The sequence below is a fragment of the Melospiza georgiana genome, chromosome 28 (assembly GCF_028018845.1).
Source record: "Melospiza georgiana isolate bMelGeo1 chromosome 28, bMelGeo1.pri, whole genome shotgun sequence".
Classification (NCBI taxonomy): Eukaryota; Metazoa; Chordata; class Aves; order Passeriformes; family Passerellidae; genus Melospiza; species Melospiza georgiana.
The window spans coordinates 2,149,455-2,163,073 of record NC_080457.1 but is presented as its reverse complement, the minus strand read 5'-3'; the positions used below and the strand labels follow the sequence as shown (position 1 = coordinate 2,163,073).

Below are 13,619 nucleotides of genomic sequence, written 5' to 3'. Positions count from 1 at the left end.
TGTCCAAGGACACAAGTTTCACAGGGTTGTTTCAGGGAGTCTTTTAAGAGGAAGCAGCAGGAGCTGTGGGTTGTTTGGCCTTGTCCCCCTTTGCTGTTGAGCCTCAGTGATTGTGCAGAGAGAGCACAGCTGACAGACCCTCAGGATGCTGATTTTGGAGACAAATGTCCCCCAAAACAGAGACACACCTACCCAGCCCAGCCTCATTGGGCAGGCCCTGGTGGTCTGCAAGGGAGAGGTGGTGTTTGAGAGCCAGCAGGAAATTCCTGTTTGTTTTCTCAGACAGCTTGTTTTTATCAGTTTCAACTTTCTGCTGTTTTATGGGAAGAAGGTGTGGAGGGGAAATTGGGCAATCAAGCCTGATATTGATGGGAAGGGACCTTAAGGCTCCTCCCATTCTCCCCCCTGCCATGGCCAGGTACACATTCCACTCTCCCAGGCTGCTCCAAGCCCTGTCCAACCTGGTTAGAAACACTTCCATGGATGGGGCAGCCACAGCTTATCTGGGCATCCTGTTCTGGAGCCTCAGCATCCTCAGAGGGATTTCTTCCCAATATCCCATCTAATGCTACCCTGTTTCAATTTAAACCATTCCAAAGACAAACAGCCTTGTATGCTCAAGGTTAGTAGCCCTTGCAGGTCTCATTCCCTTGAAGGTCTCCAAGAAGAGAAGAAAAACTAAACAAGAGCACTTAACAGAGAGCTCCCACCAAGCTTCTCCCCTTCCCAAAACTCTGGGATAATGCACTTACCTGTTTGTGGGGTGGGGGGTGTGCAGAGCAGACCCTGGGGTGCTGAGGTGATGTGGCCTCTGGAGAGCAGCAGGGCTGGGGAGAAAATCTCTGGCTTCCCTTCTGCTCAGAGGTGTGGAAGTGTTTGCTAAGTACGGGAGCCGTGAGTCGCACAGGAAGCTCGCACCACCACAACGCCAGAGCAAAGAGTAAACTGATTTCTCTTACCTTGCAAACAGGGGTTCCCTGAAGCAGCACCTGGGCAGGAGCAGTGTTAGACCCACTCTAACAGTGTTAGACCCAATCTGTGCTGGAAGAACCCTGGCATTCCCCAGCAGTTTATCAGGAGCTGTTCCCAGCTGTGACATCACTTCAGCAATTTTACATCCTCACCACCCGTGTTCCGCTTCCACAAATCGGCCGTTGCTTACGTAACGCTTCCTTTTTACTCATTGAGCACAGTCTGTTACAGGGTTACTGGAACTTCCACAGGTGTAGGAGATGTAAATCCAGTGCTGGAAGTGTCCCAGACTGGACTGCACAGGAATGTGCCCTGCCCATGGCAGCAGGTGGGACTGGGTTGCTTTAAGGTCCCTTCAAACAAAACCATTCCATCATTGTGTATTCAGCTATATACAGCCACGTAACACAGCTGTTCTTTGACAGATGGAGAAATGAACTCAGGAGGGGATATTGACAAGAAATTCCTCTCTGTGAGGGTGATGTGGTCCCAGAACAGGTTTCCCAGAGAAGCTGAGGCTGCCCCATCCCTGGGAGTGTCCCAGGCCAGGTTGGATGTGGCTTGGAGCAGCCTGGGCTGGTGGAAGGTGTCCCTGCCCATGGCAGGGGTGAGAATGGCCCTGGAGCCTTAAGGTGCCTTCAAACCCAAGCCATTCCATGTCTGCTGGGTACATTGCTGTGCTTGTTTGACAGCAAAAGCCATCCATGTGATGATTCCAGGACTCAAGCACAAGTTTTTTACCTGAATATTTCATTTTTATTAGTGTCCGTTAGAACTCTGTTAGAAGGAGTAATAAAAATATTCACACTTTATTTTAGAAAGTTGTCTACATGAGACTGCTGTGTCCACATCAAGAGCCCTTGTTTCTGGTACAGCCTCAATCCTGAGGTCTGCCATGGGACAGAAAAGCCACCAAAATAAGAAACAGCCTTTGAGACCACCAAGTTGCTTAGCAAGAAGCTTCTCTTTATTGATAAAGTGATAATGGGAATATTTGTGGCATCTCTCTGAAGTGCTGCCCAAGTCTCTTGAGCATCTTGGAGAGATGGGAACGGAGAGGTGTCAGTGAAACCTTTGGGATTTCCCCACCTTCCTACAACCAGTAGTTAATGGAGTCCCCACTGAACCAGAGAGGGACCAGGGTGAATCACTGCTGATGTTTTCCTTTGGCTTTTGTTTTCTTTTCATTTCCTTCCTTTTCCTTTGCATTTCATTTTTGCCTTTGCATGTTCTTGCCCATCTCCCGTTCCCCTTCCCCTTTCCATCCTCTTTCCATTCCCTTTGCCCTTCCCTTTCCCATTTGCAGATTGCAGAAGCAGCAGCAGTAGCAGCATTCTGAGGGAAGCAGGATTACATGAATCATTGGTGCCCGGCCTGTGGTTGTTTGGGCTTGTGGATTTTCCTGTTTTCACTAAGTATTTTTGGGGAGACAGACAGACAAATCCACTTTGATATCCTGCCTTTAGCATCCATATTGAATATTCTAGCCATGATTTGCTTTTGCCAGCCAAAGCAGTCTTGATTATTAACTAGGGTGATACTGGGAAGAAAATTTTCTTGTCAGCAGAGATTTCCCAACATCTTGTAGAAGGGTTCCCTGTGCAGGGCCAGGCACCTCCTACTTGGAACCACTCAGGAGTTTGAGGGCATACAGGGCCACAAACAGGGCTGCCACAGCCTCGAAGGGTTCATCCCTAGGGATAGCTGATCCCTTTTCCCGGAGGAGCTGCACTCCACTCAGCTCCACCAGGGCAATGGTTAACATCTGGTCTTCCTCGTGTTGGAAGGAGAGCAGCCTGGCTTTCACAGGGAAAGGCCTCATCTCATATTCCAGGTCATGTTTCAGTAGGTTTTCAACCTTTCAATGACAATAAAAAAGCAAACTCATTATTTTAATCAGTAGTCAAGTTGTGACACTATGGAGATGTTGCTATAATTGCAATAGTCTGAGCTCCCTTGAAAGGGGCCAAATGTGATGTGTCTTCTCACCAATTTCAGCTGTTGGGACACAATCTTCCTTTCCAAGGATTCCAGCAGCAGCAGCAGCTGATCCTCTGTTAACTCTGCAGAAATAAATTGGGTTTGTATCTGAAATATTGCACCAAGCTTAGTGGTGGGCTGGGACTGGTGAGCAGGATGGGAAAGAGTGAAGAGGATGGGAAGGGTGATCATTTCCTGTAGGAAATGCTGCTTTGGTCAAAGTTCTTTGGATGTTTTAATAGAAATGATTTGTGCAGGCTCCCTGTGAGAGTGATGTGGCTGTTACCCACAATATCCCATATGGAATGTGGAGTTGCAAGGCACCTACAGGGATAACTGATATGCAACTCCTTGGGCACAGACAGCCCAACAGCCCCACCCTGTGCTGAGGGTGTTGTCCAAGCCCTGCTGGAGCTGTGTCAGCCTTGGGGCTGTGACCATTGCCTGGGGAGTCTGTTCAGTGCCTGAGCCCCCTCAGGGATAAGAACCTGTCCCTGGTATCCAACCCAGCTGCCCCAGACACAGCTGCAGCCATTGGCCTGGGTCGTGTTGCTGGTCAGCAGAGCAGAGATGTGGGCTGGCCCTTGGGAGGAAGCTGTGGCCAGAATTGAGGGAGCAGGGAGCCCTGGGTGGGTGCAGAGGGGGTTTCTCTCCTCTCCCCTCCGTGGGACTTTCATGTTGATTCCTCTTGAAGAGGAGGAGGAGGAGGAGTATGAGAGGAGGGAATGAGAGAATGGCATGAGTGGTAGTCATCCCTGCCTTGATTTCCCTCCTGAAGCCCCAAAGCCTCACCCTGCAAAGCATCAAGGACGTAGGTGATTCCTTCTGCCAGCTGAAGGAGATGATGTCTTGGGGATTGCTGCAAGGTGCTGAAGAGTTCTTTTAAATCTGGGCTCTCAGTTTTCAGCTCATAACCATCATTTTCCTCAAGAACCTCTTCCATCTGTGGGGAACAAGGAGAAGAAATGTCAGGATTTGAGGGGAGAGGCTGCTGCTTGTCCTGAGCAGGGAGCTGTGCTGAGAGAGGGAATTTTGGATGGGCAGTTGTGGCCCAGGGCAGGTGACTTGTGGGACAGGAGGAGTGGTGTGGATGTGTCTGTGTTTATAAATTGTGTCAGTGAGAAAAGCTTCACTTACTTTCTGGCTGAGCTCTTGAAGGAGGTTCTCATCTGTCATCACAGCTTTGATGGTGTTTAAGATGATGAGCAGCAGATCAGGAGACAACTTGGAGAAAATTCGGCAGGACTTTTTAACCTCTGTCTTCACTTCTTCTAATTTTTCTGCTGAGGGATGTACAAACTAGAATGAGTCCAAATCTGTCACTTGAGTTCTAGGAGTGGACAGGCAGCTCTAAACCTGGGTTTGAAACACTTCTCTGAGTGTTTCTGAAGCCATATGGAATTTGGGCAGTTGTGATATCTCAGGGAAGATACAAATCCATCTCTCCTGGTGGTTTGTTTCATGCTGGGAGATTCTATCTTACCCAAAGCAGCCAAATGTTGTGCATGTGAAAGCAGTAAAATACATTACTTACCATCATCTACATAACCTTGCCTGTCCTCAACTACATTATCTTCATCTTCGTCTTGGAAATAATCCAGATCTGTAGCAGGATAAAAAGGACATTTATGGTTTTCTAGACCAGCCTTCCCAGTGGTGGTTCACCCACCCTGTTTTCTCCTTGGCTCTTTTCTTCCAAGCAGAAAATTTCAGACCCAAACTCTCTTCTCTGTGCCATTTATCACCAGGAGCTTTGCAGCTCTTCAAAAGTAGATCAGACACTTCCTTCTTTCCATTTTTTACTGACCCCTGCCCAAATAACATCTTCCTTGTGTGGCTCTTTGGCCTTGCATGGGCTGTCTGGCTGCCCTCAGGTGATTTCTGTCCATCACACTGCCTCCCTCTCCTTGCAAACAAGTCTAGGATGTATCTGGGGCCAGGTGATTCTTCATAAAATGTTCTTCCTCTTGTGCACCTTTTCTAGAAGGGAGAAACTGGTCATTTCTGCAAGTTGCTTACCCCATTTTCCATCTCTAATGCGCAGTGGGATGGTCCTGAAGGCCAGCGTGCAGCCCTTGGGTATCACTATAGCTTGGTTGTTCTCTCTGGTGCCCTGGTGAAGGAAAACAACCAGTTAGAACAGCTGGGTGCAGGTGTTGGGAAGCAAGGAGGGAGAAGCCAAACCTTTGCATGGAGTGTGACATGAAATTTGGCCTTGAGGCCCCCATCTGCCTTGGTGGATGCCTCGTACACGGTCTCCTCTAAGGCCTCGAGGGTTTCAGTGACCACGTACAGCCTGTTGTCTGTTCTCTGGAGCTGTCGGATGAAGGAGTGATCCATGTTGATTTTCCTAAAAGAGGAAAAGGATGGGAAGGGTTTGGAGCACCAGGAGCAGCTGACACAACTGGGGGGATGTGCTGGTTTTCCATGGCCTGGATTTTGGTTTTTGGCTATTGCAAAACCCTTCCTAACGTGGCATAGGCTGGAGGGAGATGACTGGAGTGTGTGTGCTCCCTTTGTTATTCCTCACCTTTCTCTTCTCAGTGCCTCCAGGGATTGCTGTGATATGCCGTTCTTCTTTGACTTGACAGAAAACCCTTTGAACAAGGAGGCACCTCCTTTCAGCTCTACACTTGCAGGATCAAGTGAAATGCTGAGAACTCCATCAACTTCATCAGCTCTGACTTTTGTGAGAGTGAATTGCTTGGAATCTTGATGGAGGGACTCTGAAACAATTTCGTGCATTATCTTAAGCAGGATTACAGACTCAGCACTGTCAGTATATCACACACAGAAGAAAGCTGGAACTTACTAGAGTTCAGCCACAAAGAGTTCAAAAACAATTCCTGTGATATTTGATAAATTCATATTGATAAATTTGGGTTTTACCTGTGCTTGTACCATCTTCTCCAGGCAGCAGCACATCATCCAGTGTGAAGCCTGTTCTCTGGTAGTAGGGAGCTCGGTGGAATATGCGGTTTGATTTTTTTTTTTTAATCAGTAGACAGCGAGGCCTGAAGTGCTCCTGGTCTGCAACGCTCTTGACAGGATCCAATTCTTTGCATGGATCCATTTGATTTACAATGTATTTGGTGAGTTTTTTAAACATTCTGCTGTGGATGAAATTCTGAAGGAAAGCCAAGTGGATTTGTGCCTTGGGAAAGAGGGAACACAAGCTGAATTACTTGACATAATAGCACATAATCACAGAATCAACTAGGTGGGAAAAGATCGTTGAGATCATCTAGTCCAACCCATGACCTAACATTTCCTCATCAACTAAATCATGGTGCTGAGTGCCATGTCCAGTCTTTTTTAAAATACGTCCAGGGATGATTACTCCTCCACTTCTCTGGGCAGATGATTCCAGTGGCCTATCACTCTTTCAGTGAAGAGTTGTTTCATGTTGTCTAAGCAAAACTTCCCCTGGTGCAGCTTAAGCAGGCTGTTGTAACAAAGTGTTTCTTTAATTAGTAAAAAGTTTTCAAAATAATGACTGGTATTACCCAAGACACGAGTTTCACAGGGTTGTTACAGGGAGCTTTGTAGGAGGAAGCAGCAGGAGCTGTGGGTTGTTTGACCTTGTCCCCCTTTGCTGTTGAGCCTCAGTGATTGTGCAGAGAGAGCAGAGCAGGCACACTCTGAGGATGCTGATATTAGGGGCAAATGTCCCCGAAAATAAAGAGAAATCAGCCCAGCCTTATTGGGCAGGCCCTGGTGGTCTACAGGGGAGAGCTGGTGTTTGAGGGCCGAAAGAAATCCCAGTTTCCTTTCTGGCACAGCTTCTTTTTATGAAAAAGTTTCAGTTTCACTTTTCTAATGTTTTACGGGAAAGAGCTGGAGAGGAGAAATTGAACAATCCAGAACGGTTTGGATGGGAAGGGACCTTAGAGCTCATCCCATTCCTCTCCCTAAGATGGTCAGGGACACCTTCCACTATCCCAGGTTGCTCCAAGCCCTGGCCTTGGACACTTCCAGGGCTGTGTGCCGGTGTGGCAGTGTGCCGTGTGCCTGTGTGCCGTGTGCCTGTGTGCCGGTGCCTGACCACCACACAGGAATTTCTTCCCAATATCCCATCTAACCCTGCTTTCTTGGAGTTTAAACCATTCCAAAGACAAATAGCTGCCAGTGCTCAATGTTATTAGCCCTTCTGAGCTCTTTCCTTGAAGGTCTCCAAGAAGAGAAGAAAAACTAAACAAGAGCACTTAACAGAGAGCTCCCACCAACCTTCTCTACCCAAGAGCTCTACCCAAGTTCTGGGATGATGCACTTACCTGTTTGTGGGGTGGTGGGCGTGCAGAGCAGACCGTGGGGCTGCCAAGGTGGTGTGGCCTCTGGAGAGCAGCAGGACTGGGGACAAGTTCTCTGGCTCTCTGCCAAAGGTGGGGAAGTGTTTGCTAAGTACGGGAGCCGTGAGTTGCCACGATGGGAAGCTTGCCCCATTGCACAAACACAGAGCAAAGAGTAAGTTGACTTTTCTTGCTGAAGTAGGTTCCTGGAAGCAACACCTGGGCAGGGGCAGTGTTAGATCTGATCCATGCTGGTGGTTCCCTGGCTGTTCACACCTGAGTTCTTATTCACCAGGGTTATTCTCAGTTGGAGCAATTCACCACCTCCCCAGTGTTCCATTTCCTCAGAATGGCCATTGCTTGTGTGAGTCTTCCTCGAGCAGATTCTGTGATAGGGGCTGTGGATATCTCAAAATTCTACAGATGTAGGAGATGTAAGCCCATGGCTGGAGCTGTCCAACATCAGACTGGACAGGAATGTGTCCCTGCCCCTGGCAGCAGGTGGGACTGGATGCCTTTAAGGTCCCTTCAAACAAAACCATTCCATCCTTCAATACTGCAACGTTATCAAGCCATGTAATGCTGCTGTTCTTTGACAGATGGAGAAATGGACTCAGGAGGGGATATTGACAAGAACTTCCTCTCTGTGAGGGTGGGGAGGCCCTGGCAGTGGTTTCCCAGAGAAGCTGTGGCTGCCCCATCCCTGGGAGTGTCCAAGGCCAGGCTGGATGTGGCTTGGAGCAGCCTGGGCTGGTGGAAGGTGTCCCTGCCCATGGCAGGAAGCAGGAATGGATGAGCCTTAAGATGCCGTCCAACCTGAGTCATTCTATGTTTGCCATAGTCATTGTCATGCTTGTGTAAGAGCAAAAGCCATCCATGTGATGATTCCAGGACTCAAGTGCAAGTTTTTACCCGAATACTTAATTTTATTAGTGTCCGTTAGAACTCTGTAAGAAGGATTAATAAAAATATTCACACTTTATTTTAGAAAGTTTTCTACATGAGACTGCTGTGTCCACATCAAGGGCCCTTATTTCTGGTACAGCCTCAATCCTGAGGTTGTCAGGTGTGCCATGGGACAGAAAAGACACAAAATTAAGAAACAGCCTTTGAGACCACCAAGTTGCTTAGCAAGAAGCTGCTCTTTATTGATCAAGTGATAATGAGAGTATTGTAGTATTGCTCTGAAGTGCTACCCGTGTCCCTCAAGCATCTCAGGGAGATGGCACCAGGGAGGTGTCAGTGAAACCTCTGGGATTTCCCCACCTTCCTGACACCAGCAGTTCATGGATCCCATGCTGAAACACAGAGGGACCAGAGTAAGTGAACCACTGCTGATGTTCCTTTTGGCTTTTGTTTCCTTTTCATTTCCTCCCTTTTCCTTTGCATTTTCCTTTCCATTCCCTTTGCCCTTCCCTTTCCCATTTACTGATTGCAGCAGCAGCAGCAGCATTTTGAGAGAAGCAGGATTACATGAAGCACTGGTGCCAGGCCTGTGATTCTTTAGGCTTTTGGATTTTCCTGTTGTCTTTCTGCATTCATGGGGAGACAGACAGACAAATCCACTTTGATATCCAGCCTTTAGCAACCATATTGAGTTTTCTTGCCTTAATTTTGTTTTTGCCACACAAAGCCTTCCAACATCTCGAGTAAGGGATGCCTGGGCAGGGCCATGTGTATCTGCAAGCCACTCAGGAGGTTGAGGGCATACAGGGCCACTAACAGGGCTGCCATGGCCTCAAAGGGTTCATCCCTAGGGATAACTGATCCATCTTCCTGGAGCTGCACTCCACTCAGCTCCACCAGGGCAATGGTTAACATCTGGTCTTCCTCGTGTGGCAAGAGCTGCCTGGCGTCCACCAGAAAAGTCCCCTTCCTCTTCACCTTGTCATGTTCCAGGAGATTTGCAACCTTCACAGGAACAACAAACACCCAAAATCAGAATTTCAATCAGTTGTCAGCTTGTGTCATCATTATGGGAATGTTGCTAGAATTAAAATAGTCTGTGCCCCCTTGAAAGGAGCCAAGTGTGATTTGTGTTCTCACCAGGTTCAGCTGTTGGGACACAATCTTCCTTTCCAAGGATTCCAGCAGCAGCAGCAGCTGATCCTCTGTTAACTCTGCAGAAATAAACTGGGTTTGGATCCAAAACCTCCCAGCAAGGTGATGGAGGTTGCTGGTGGGCTGGGACTGGTGAGCAGGATGGGAAAGAGTGAAGAGGATGGGAAGGGTGATCATTTCCTGTAGGAAATGCTGCTTTGGTCAAAGTTCTTTGGATGTTTTAATAGAAATTATGTGTGCAGGCTCACAGTGAGAGTGATCTGGCTGTTACCCACAATATCCCATATGGGATATGGAGTTGGAAGTGATCTAGAAGGAAAATTGATGTGCAACTCCTGTCCCTGCACAGACACCCCAACAATCCCACCCTGTGCTGAGGGTGTTGTCCAAGCCCTGCTGGAGCTGTGTCAGCCTTGGGGCTGTGACCATTGCCTGGGGAGTCTGTTCAGTGCCTGAGCCCCCTCAGGGATAAGAACCTGTCCCTGGTATCCAACCCAGCTGTCCCAGACACAGCTGCAGCCATTGGCCTGGGTCGTGTTGCTGGTCAGCAGAGCAGAGATGTGGGCTGGCCCTCGGGAGGAAGCTGTGGCCAGACTTTGAGGGAGCAGGGAGCCCTGGGTGGGTGCAGAGGGGGTTTCTCTCCTCTCCCCTCTGTGGGACTTTCATGTTGATTCCACTTGAGGAGGAGGTGTATGGGAGAAAGGCAGGAGGGAATGGCAGGAGTGGGAGTCATCCCTGCCTTGATTTCCCTCCTGAAGCCCCAAAGCCTCACCCTGCAAAGCATCCAGGACGTAGGTGATTCCTTCTGCCAGCTGAAGGAGATGATGTCTTGGGGATTGCTGCAAGGTGCTGAAGAGTTCTTTTAAATCTGGGCTTTCAGTTTTCAGCTCATAACCATCATTTTGCTCAGCAACTTCTTCCAACTGTGGGGAAGAAGGAAAAGAAATGTCAGGATTTGAGGGCAGAGGCTGCTGCTTGTCCTGAGCAGGGAGATGTGCTGAGAGAGGGAATTTTGGATGGCTAATTGTTGTACAGGGCAGGTGATTTGTGGGACAGGAGGAGTGGTGTGGATGTGTCTGTGTTTATAAATTGTGTCAGTAAAACCTTCACTTACTTTCTGGCTGAGCTCTTGAAGGAGGTTCTCATCTGTCATCACAGCTTTGATGGTGTTTAAGATGATGAGCAGCAGGTCAGGAGACAACCCAGAGAAGATTCGACAGCGGATTTCAACTTCTGCCAGCCCCGGTCCTAATTCTGCTCTCCCTGACATGGGAACTGCAAACCAGAATGAATCCAAATCTGTCACTTCTGAACATGGAGTGCACAGGCAGCTCTAAACCCAGAGTATGAAACACTTCTCTGAGTGTTTTTGAAGCAATATGGAATTTGGGCAGTTGTGATGTCTCAGAGAAGTGGCAAATGCATCTCTCCTGTTGTTTAGTGCTGGGAGATTCCATCTTACCCAAAGCAGACAAAAGTTGTGCAAGTGGAAGTTTTGAAAGTATATTACTTACCAAATCCGGCAGATTCTTCAATTTCAAAATGCTTCATATCTGCAGAAGGATAAAAAGGACATTTATGGTGTTCTAAACCAGTCTTCCCACTGTTGGTTACCCACCCAGTTTTGTCCTTGACTCTTTTCTTCTCAGGAAGGGAAGAGAAGGGACACCCAAACTCTGTTCTCCATGCCATTTATCAACAGGAGCTCTGCAGCTCCTGAAATATAGATCTAAGACTTCCTTCTTTCTTTACTAATCCCTCCCCAAACAGCATTTTTCCTGTGTAGTTCTTTGACCTAGCATGGGCTGTCTGACCTCCCCCAGCTGATTTCAGTCCCTCGCACTGCCTCCATGTCCTTGCAGACAATATGAGGCTGTATCTGGAGTGCAGTGATACTTCCTAAGATCATCTTCTTCTGCACTATTTCCAGAAGGGAGAAGTCTGTCATTTCTGGAAGTTACTTACTCCATTTTCCATCTCTAATGTATAGCGGGACGATCCTGAAGGCCAGTGTGCAGCCCTTGGGTATGACTATGCTTTGTTTGTTCTCTCTGGTGCCCTGGTGAAGGAAAACAACCAGTTAGAACAGCTGGGTGCAGCTGTTGGGGAACAAAGGAGAGGAAAAGCCAAACCTTTACAAGAAGTTTGATGTGACATAGGATATTAAAGCCCCCTTCTGCCATGGTGGATGCTGTGTAGATAGTCTCCTCTGAGGCTTCGAGGATTTCCGTGACCATGTACAGATCGATGTTTGTTCTCTGGAGTTGTTGGATGAGGGAATGATTCATGTTGATTTGTCTAAAAGAGAAAAAGTATGGAAAGGGTTTGGAGCACCAGGAGCAGCTGACGCAGCTGGGGGTGCTCAGGCTGTAGAAGAGGAGGTTCAGGGGTGGACTTGTAGCTCCAGTTGAGGCATTCACATTCTCTGAACAGAGAGACAAAATTCTCTATCTCAGGGTTTTTCCTGAAGAAGCACAGAGAGAACTAGAGAAAGTAGTTTTTTCTCATTCACTGCCTGTGTTTGTGCCCCCGTGGATTGTGGTATGGAGATTGTTTACCCACGGTGATTGCTTGATTGCATTCTGGTGATGGTTGTTTGGATTCATGGTCCAATTGGATCCACAGCTGTGTTGGGACTCTGGGCAGAGAGTCACGGGTTTTTCTAGTTAGTTAGTTAGTTAGTTAGTTAGTTAGTTAGTTAGTATTATATAGTAAGCAAGTATGTAGTATAGTATAGTATCTCTTTAAAATAGTATATAATGTAATATAGTATAGTTTTAATTAGGCAATTGTTCAGCACTTCTGAATCAATGGAGTCAGATGCCAATCATTTTCCCTGTGTTAGGATACCATGCACCGATATCCAGTCCTTGGCCTAGTGAGGGGAAATAATTGCCCACAGTTCTTAATCTTGCTTTTGGCTGTTGAAACCCCATTATTGAGCTGGTGTGTGCTGGAGTGGGATGATTGGAGTGTGTGTGCTCCCTTTGTCATGCCTTACCTTTTTTTTCTCAGTGCCTCCAGTGATTGCAGTGGGATCCTCTTCTTTTGTAGCTTAATGGAAAAGACATTCAAGGAGGAGGCACCTATTTCCACTTCTGCATTTACAGGGCCCAAAGGAGCACTGGCATGCCCCTCAACCTGGTCAGCACTGGTTTTTGTGATAGTAAATTGGTTGGAATCTTGATGGAGGGACTCTGAAATAATTCCATGCATTATCTTAAGCAGGATTACACAGACTCAACACTATAATTATATCACACACACACACATGAAAGCTGGAACATGGTAGAGTTCAGCCACAAATGACCCAAACACATTATCTATAGAATTGGTGGTCTTTAGATTGAAAAATGTGAGTTTTACCTGTGCTTTTACCATCTTCTCCAGGCAGCAGCACATCATCCAGTGTGAACCCTGTCCACTGGTAGTAGGGAGCTGAGTGGAATATGCGTTTTGATTTTCTCTTTTGTATCAGTAGACAGAGAGGCCTGAAGTGCTCATGGTCTGCAATGCTCTCGACAGGGTCCAGTTCTTTTCTCGGATCCATTTGATTTGCGATGAATTTGGTGAGCTTTGTAAACATTCTGTGGCTGAAGTTTTGAAGGAAAACCAAGTAGATTTATGCCTTGGGAAAGACAGAACACAAGCTAAGCTGAATTACTTGAAATATTAGCAGAATGTTGTAACAAAGCCTGACTTTATCTATTAAGAAGATTTCAAAGTAATGACTCACATTATCCGAGGACACAATTTTCACAGGATTGTTGTGGTGGTTCGACCAGGAAGAAGTGGGAATTCTGGGATGCTGTGGTCAAACCAATGGGTGCTTGGATTTTGATATTGGCACCTGGTGTAGCCAGTGGGGTTTTGGACACACCTCTGAGAACACACAGAGGTTAAAAGCAGAGCTTCGGCCCTGTGAGGCTCTCTTGGGACTTCGAGGGAAAGAGGACGGATGTCCCTTCCCCGGTCCAGCCCCAGCCGCTGCTGCTGGGCAGGGGAGGGGCAGCCATGTGGTAGGCCTGGGCCTGGACAGAGCCTGGGGGGGGTGAGGAGGCCCTGGAGGATGGAAGGGTGGAGGAGGAGCCCCAATAAACATCGGGCAGCCATTCCCCCCGCCCGGAGAGAGAGAAGGGAGAGCCGGGGACGACGACGAATGTGATAGCAGCCGGCCCAGGAGGAGAAGGGAGGGGAATGCAGCGAGGGAGGAGGTGCCCGGCCAGCCAGAGCAGCAGCAAGTGTGGGAGTGCCGGAGTTCTGGGACAGACAGAGACTGAAATTTTTAACCCCTTTCTTTCATGATTGGGACCCTGC

General features: G+C 47.9%; 2 protein-coding genes across 2 annotated transcripts; both read right to left on the bottom strand.

Moving 5' to 3' along the window:
* Nucleotides 1-2,590: 2,590 nt before the first annotated feature.
* On the bottom strand, nt 2,591-6,061 carry LOC131094007 (gasdermin-A3-like). Its single transcript, XM_058041473.1, has 9 exons — nt 5,842-6,061; nt 5,483-5,678; nt 5,137-5,302; nt 4,972-5,065; nt 4,487-4,555; nt 4,090-4,232; nt 3,745-3,895; nt 2,962-3,035; nt 2,591-2,830 (listed from the first exon to the last, which is right to left on the bottom strand). Exons 1-9 carry the CDS (start codon nt 6,059-6,061, stop codon nt 2,591-2,593), a joined length of 1,353 nt encoding a protein of 450 aa, XP_057897456.1.
* Nucleotides 6,062-8,411: 2,350 nt separating this feature from the next.
* On the bottom strand, nt 8,412-12,888 carry LOC131094236 (gasdermin-A-like). Its single transcript, XM_058041757.1, has 9 exons — nt 12,669-12,888; nt 12,304-12,499; nt 11,435-11,600; nt 11,268-11,361; nt 10,817-10,855; nt 10,417-10,577; nt 10,075-10,225; nt 9,288-9,361; nt 8,412-9,152 (listed from the first exon to the last, which is right to left on the bottom strand). The coding sequence occupies exons 1-9, from the start codon at nt 12,886-12,888 to the stop codon at nt 8,850-8,852; spliced, it is 1,404 nt and encodes a 467-aa protein (XP_057897740.1). The 3' UTR covers nt 8,412-8,849.
* Between the last annotated feature and the right edge of the window lie 731 nt (nt 12,889-13,619).

Excerpts from the sequence above, each read along its gene's own strand:
- LOC131094007 (XM_058041473.1), bottom strand. The coding sequence starts at position 6,061 with ATGTTTAAAAAACTCACCAAATACATTGTAAATCAAATGGATCCATGC. Across the intron at positions 4,233-4,486 it reads GCAAGGTTATGTAGATGATG|AAAAATTAGAAGAAGTGAAG; the intron begins GTAAGTAATGTA and ends ATCCCTCAGCAG. Across the intron at positions 3,896-4,089 it reads TTCAAGAGCTCAGCCAGAAA|ATGGAAGAGGTTCTTGAGGA; the intron begins GTAAGTGAAGCT and ends TGTTCCCCACAG.
- LOC131094236 (XM_058041757.1), bottom strand. The coding sequence starts at position 12,888 with ATGTTTACAAAGCTCACCAAATTCATCGCAAATCAAATGGATCCGAGA. Across the intron at positions 12,500-12,668 it reads AGAAGATGGTAAAAGCACAG|AGTCCCTCCATCAAGATTCC; the intron begins GTAAAACTCACA and ends GAATTATTTCAG. Across the intron at positions 9,362-10,074 it reads CGTCCTGGATGCTTTGCAGG|AGTTAACAGAGGATCAGCTG; the intron begins GTGAGGCTTTGG and ends TTATTTCTGCAG.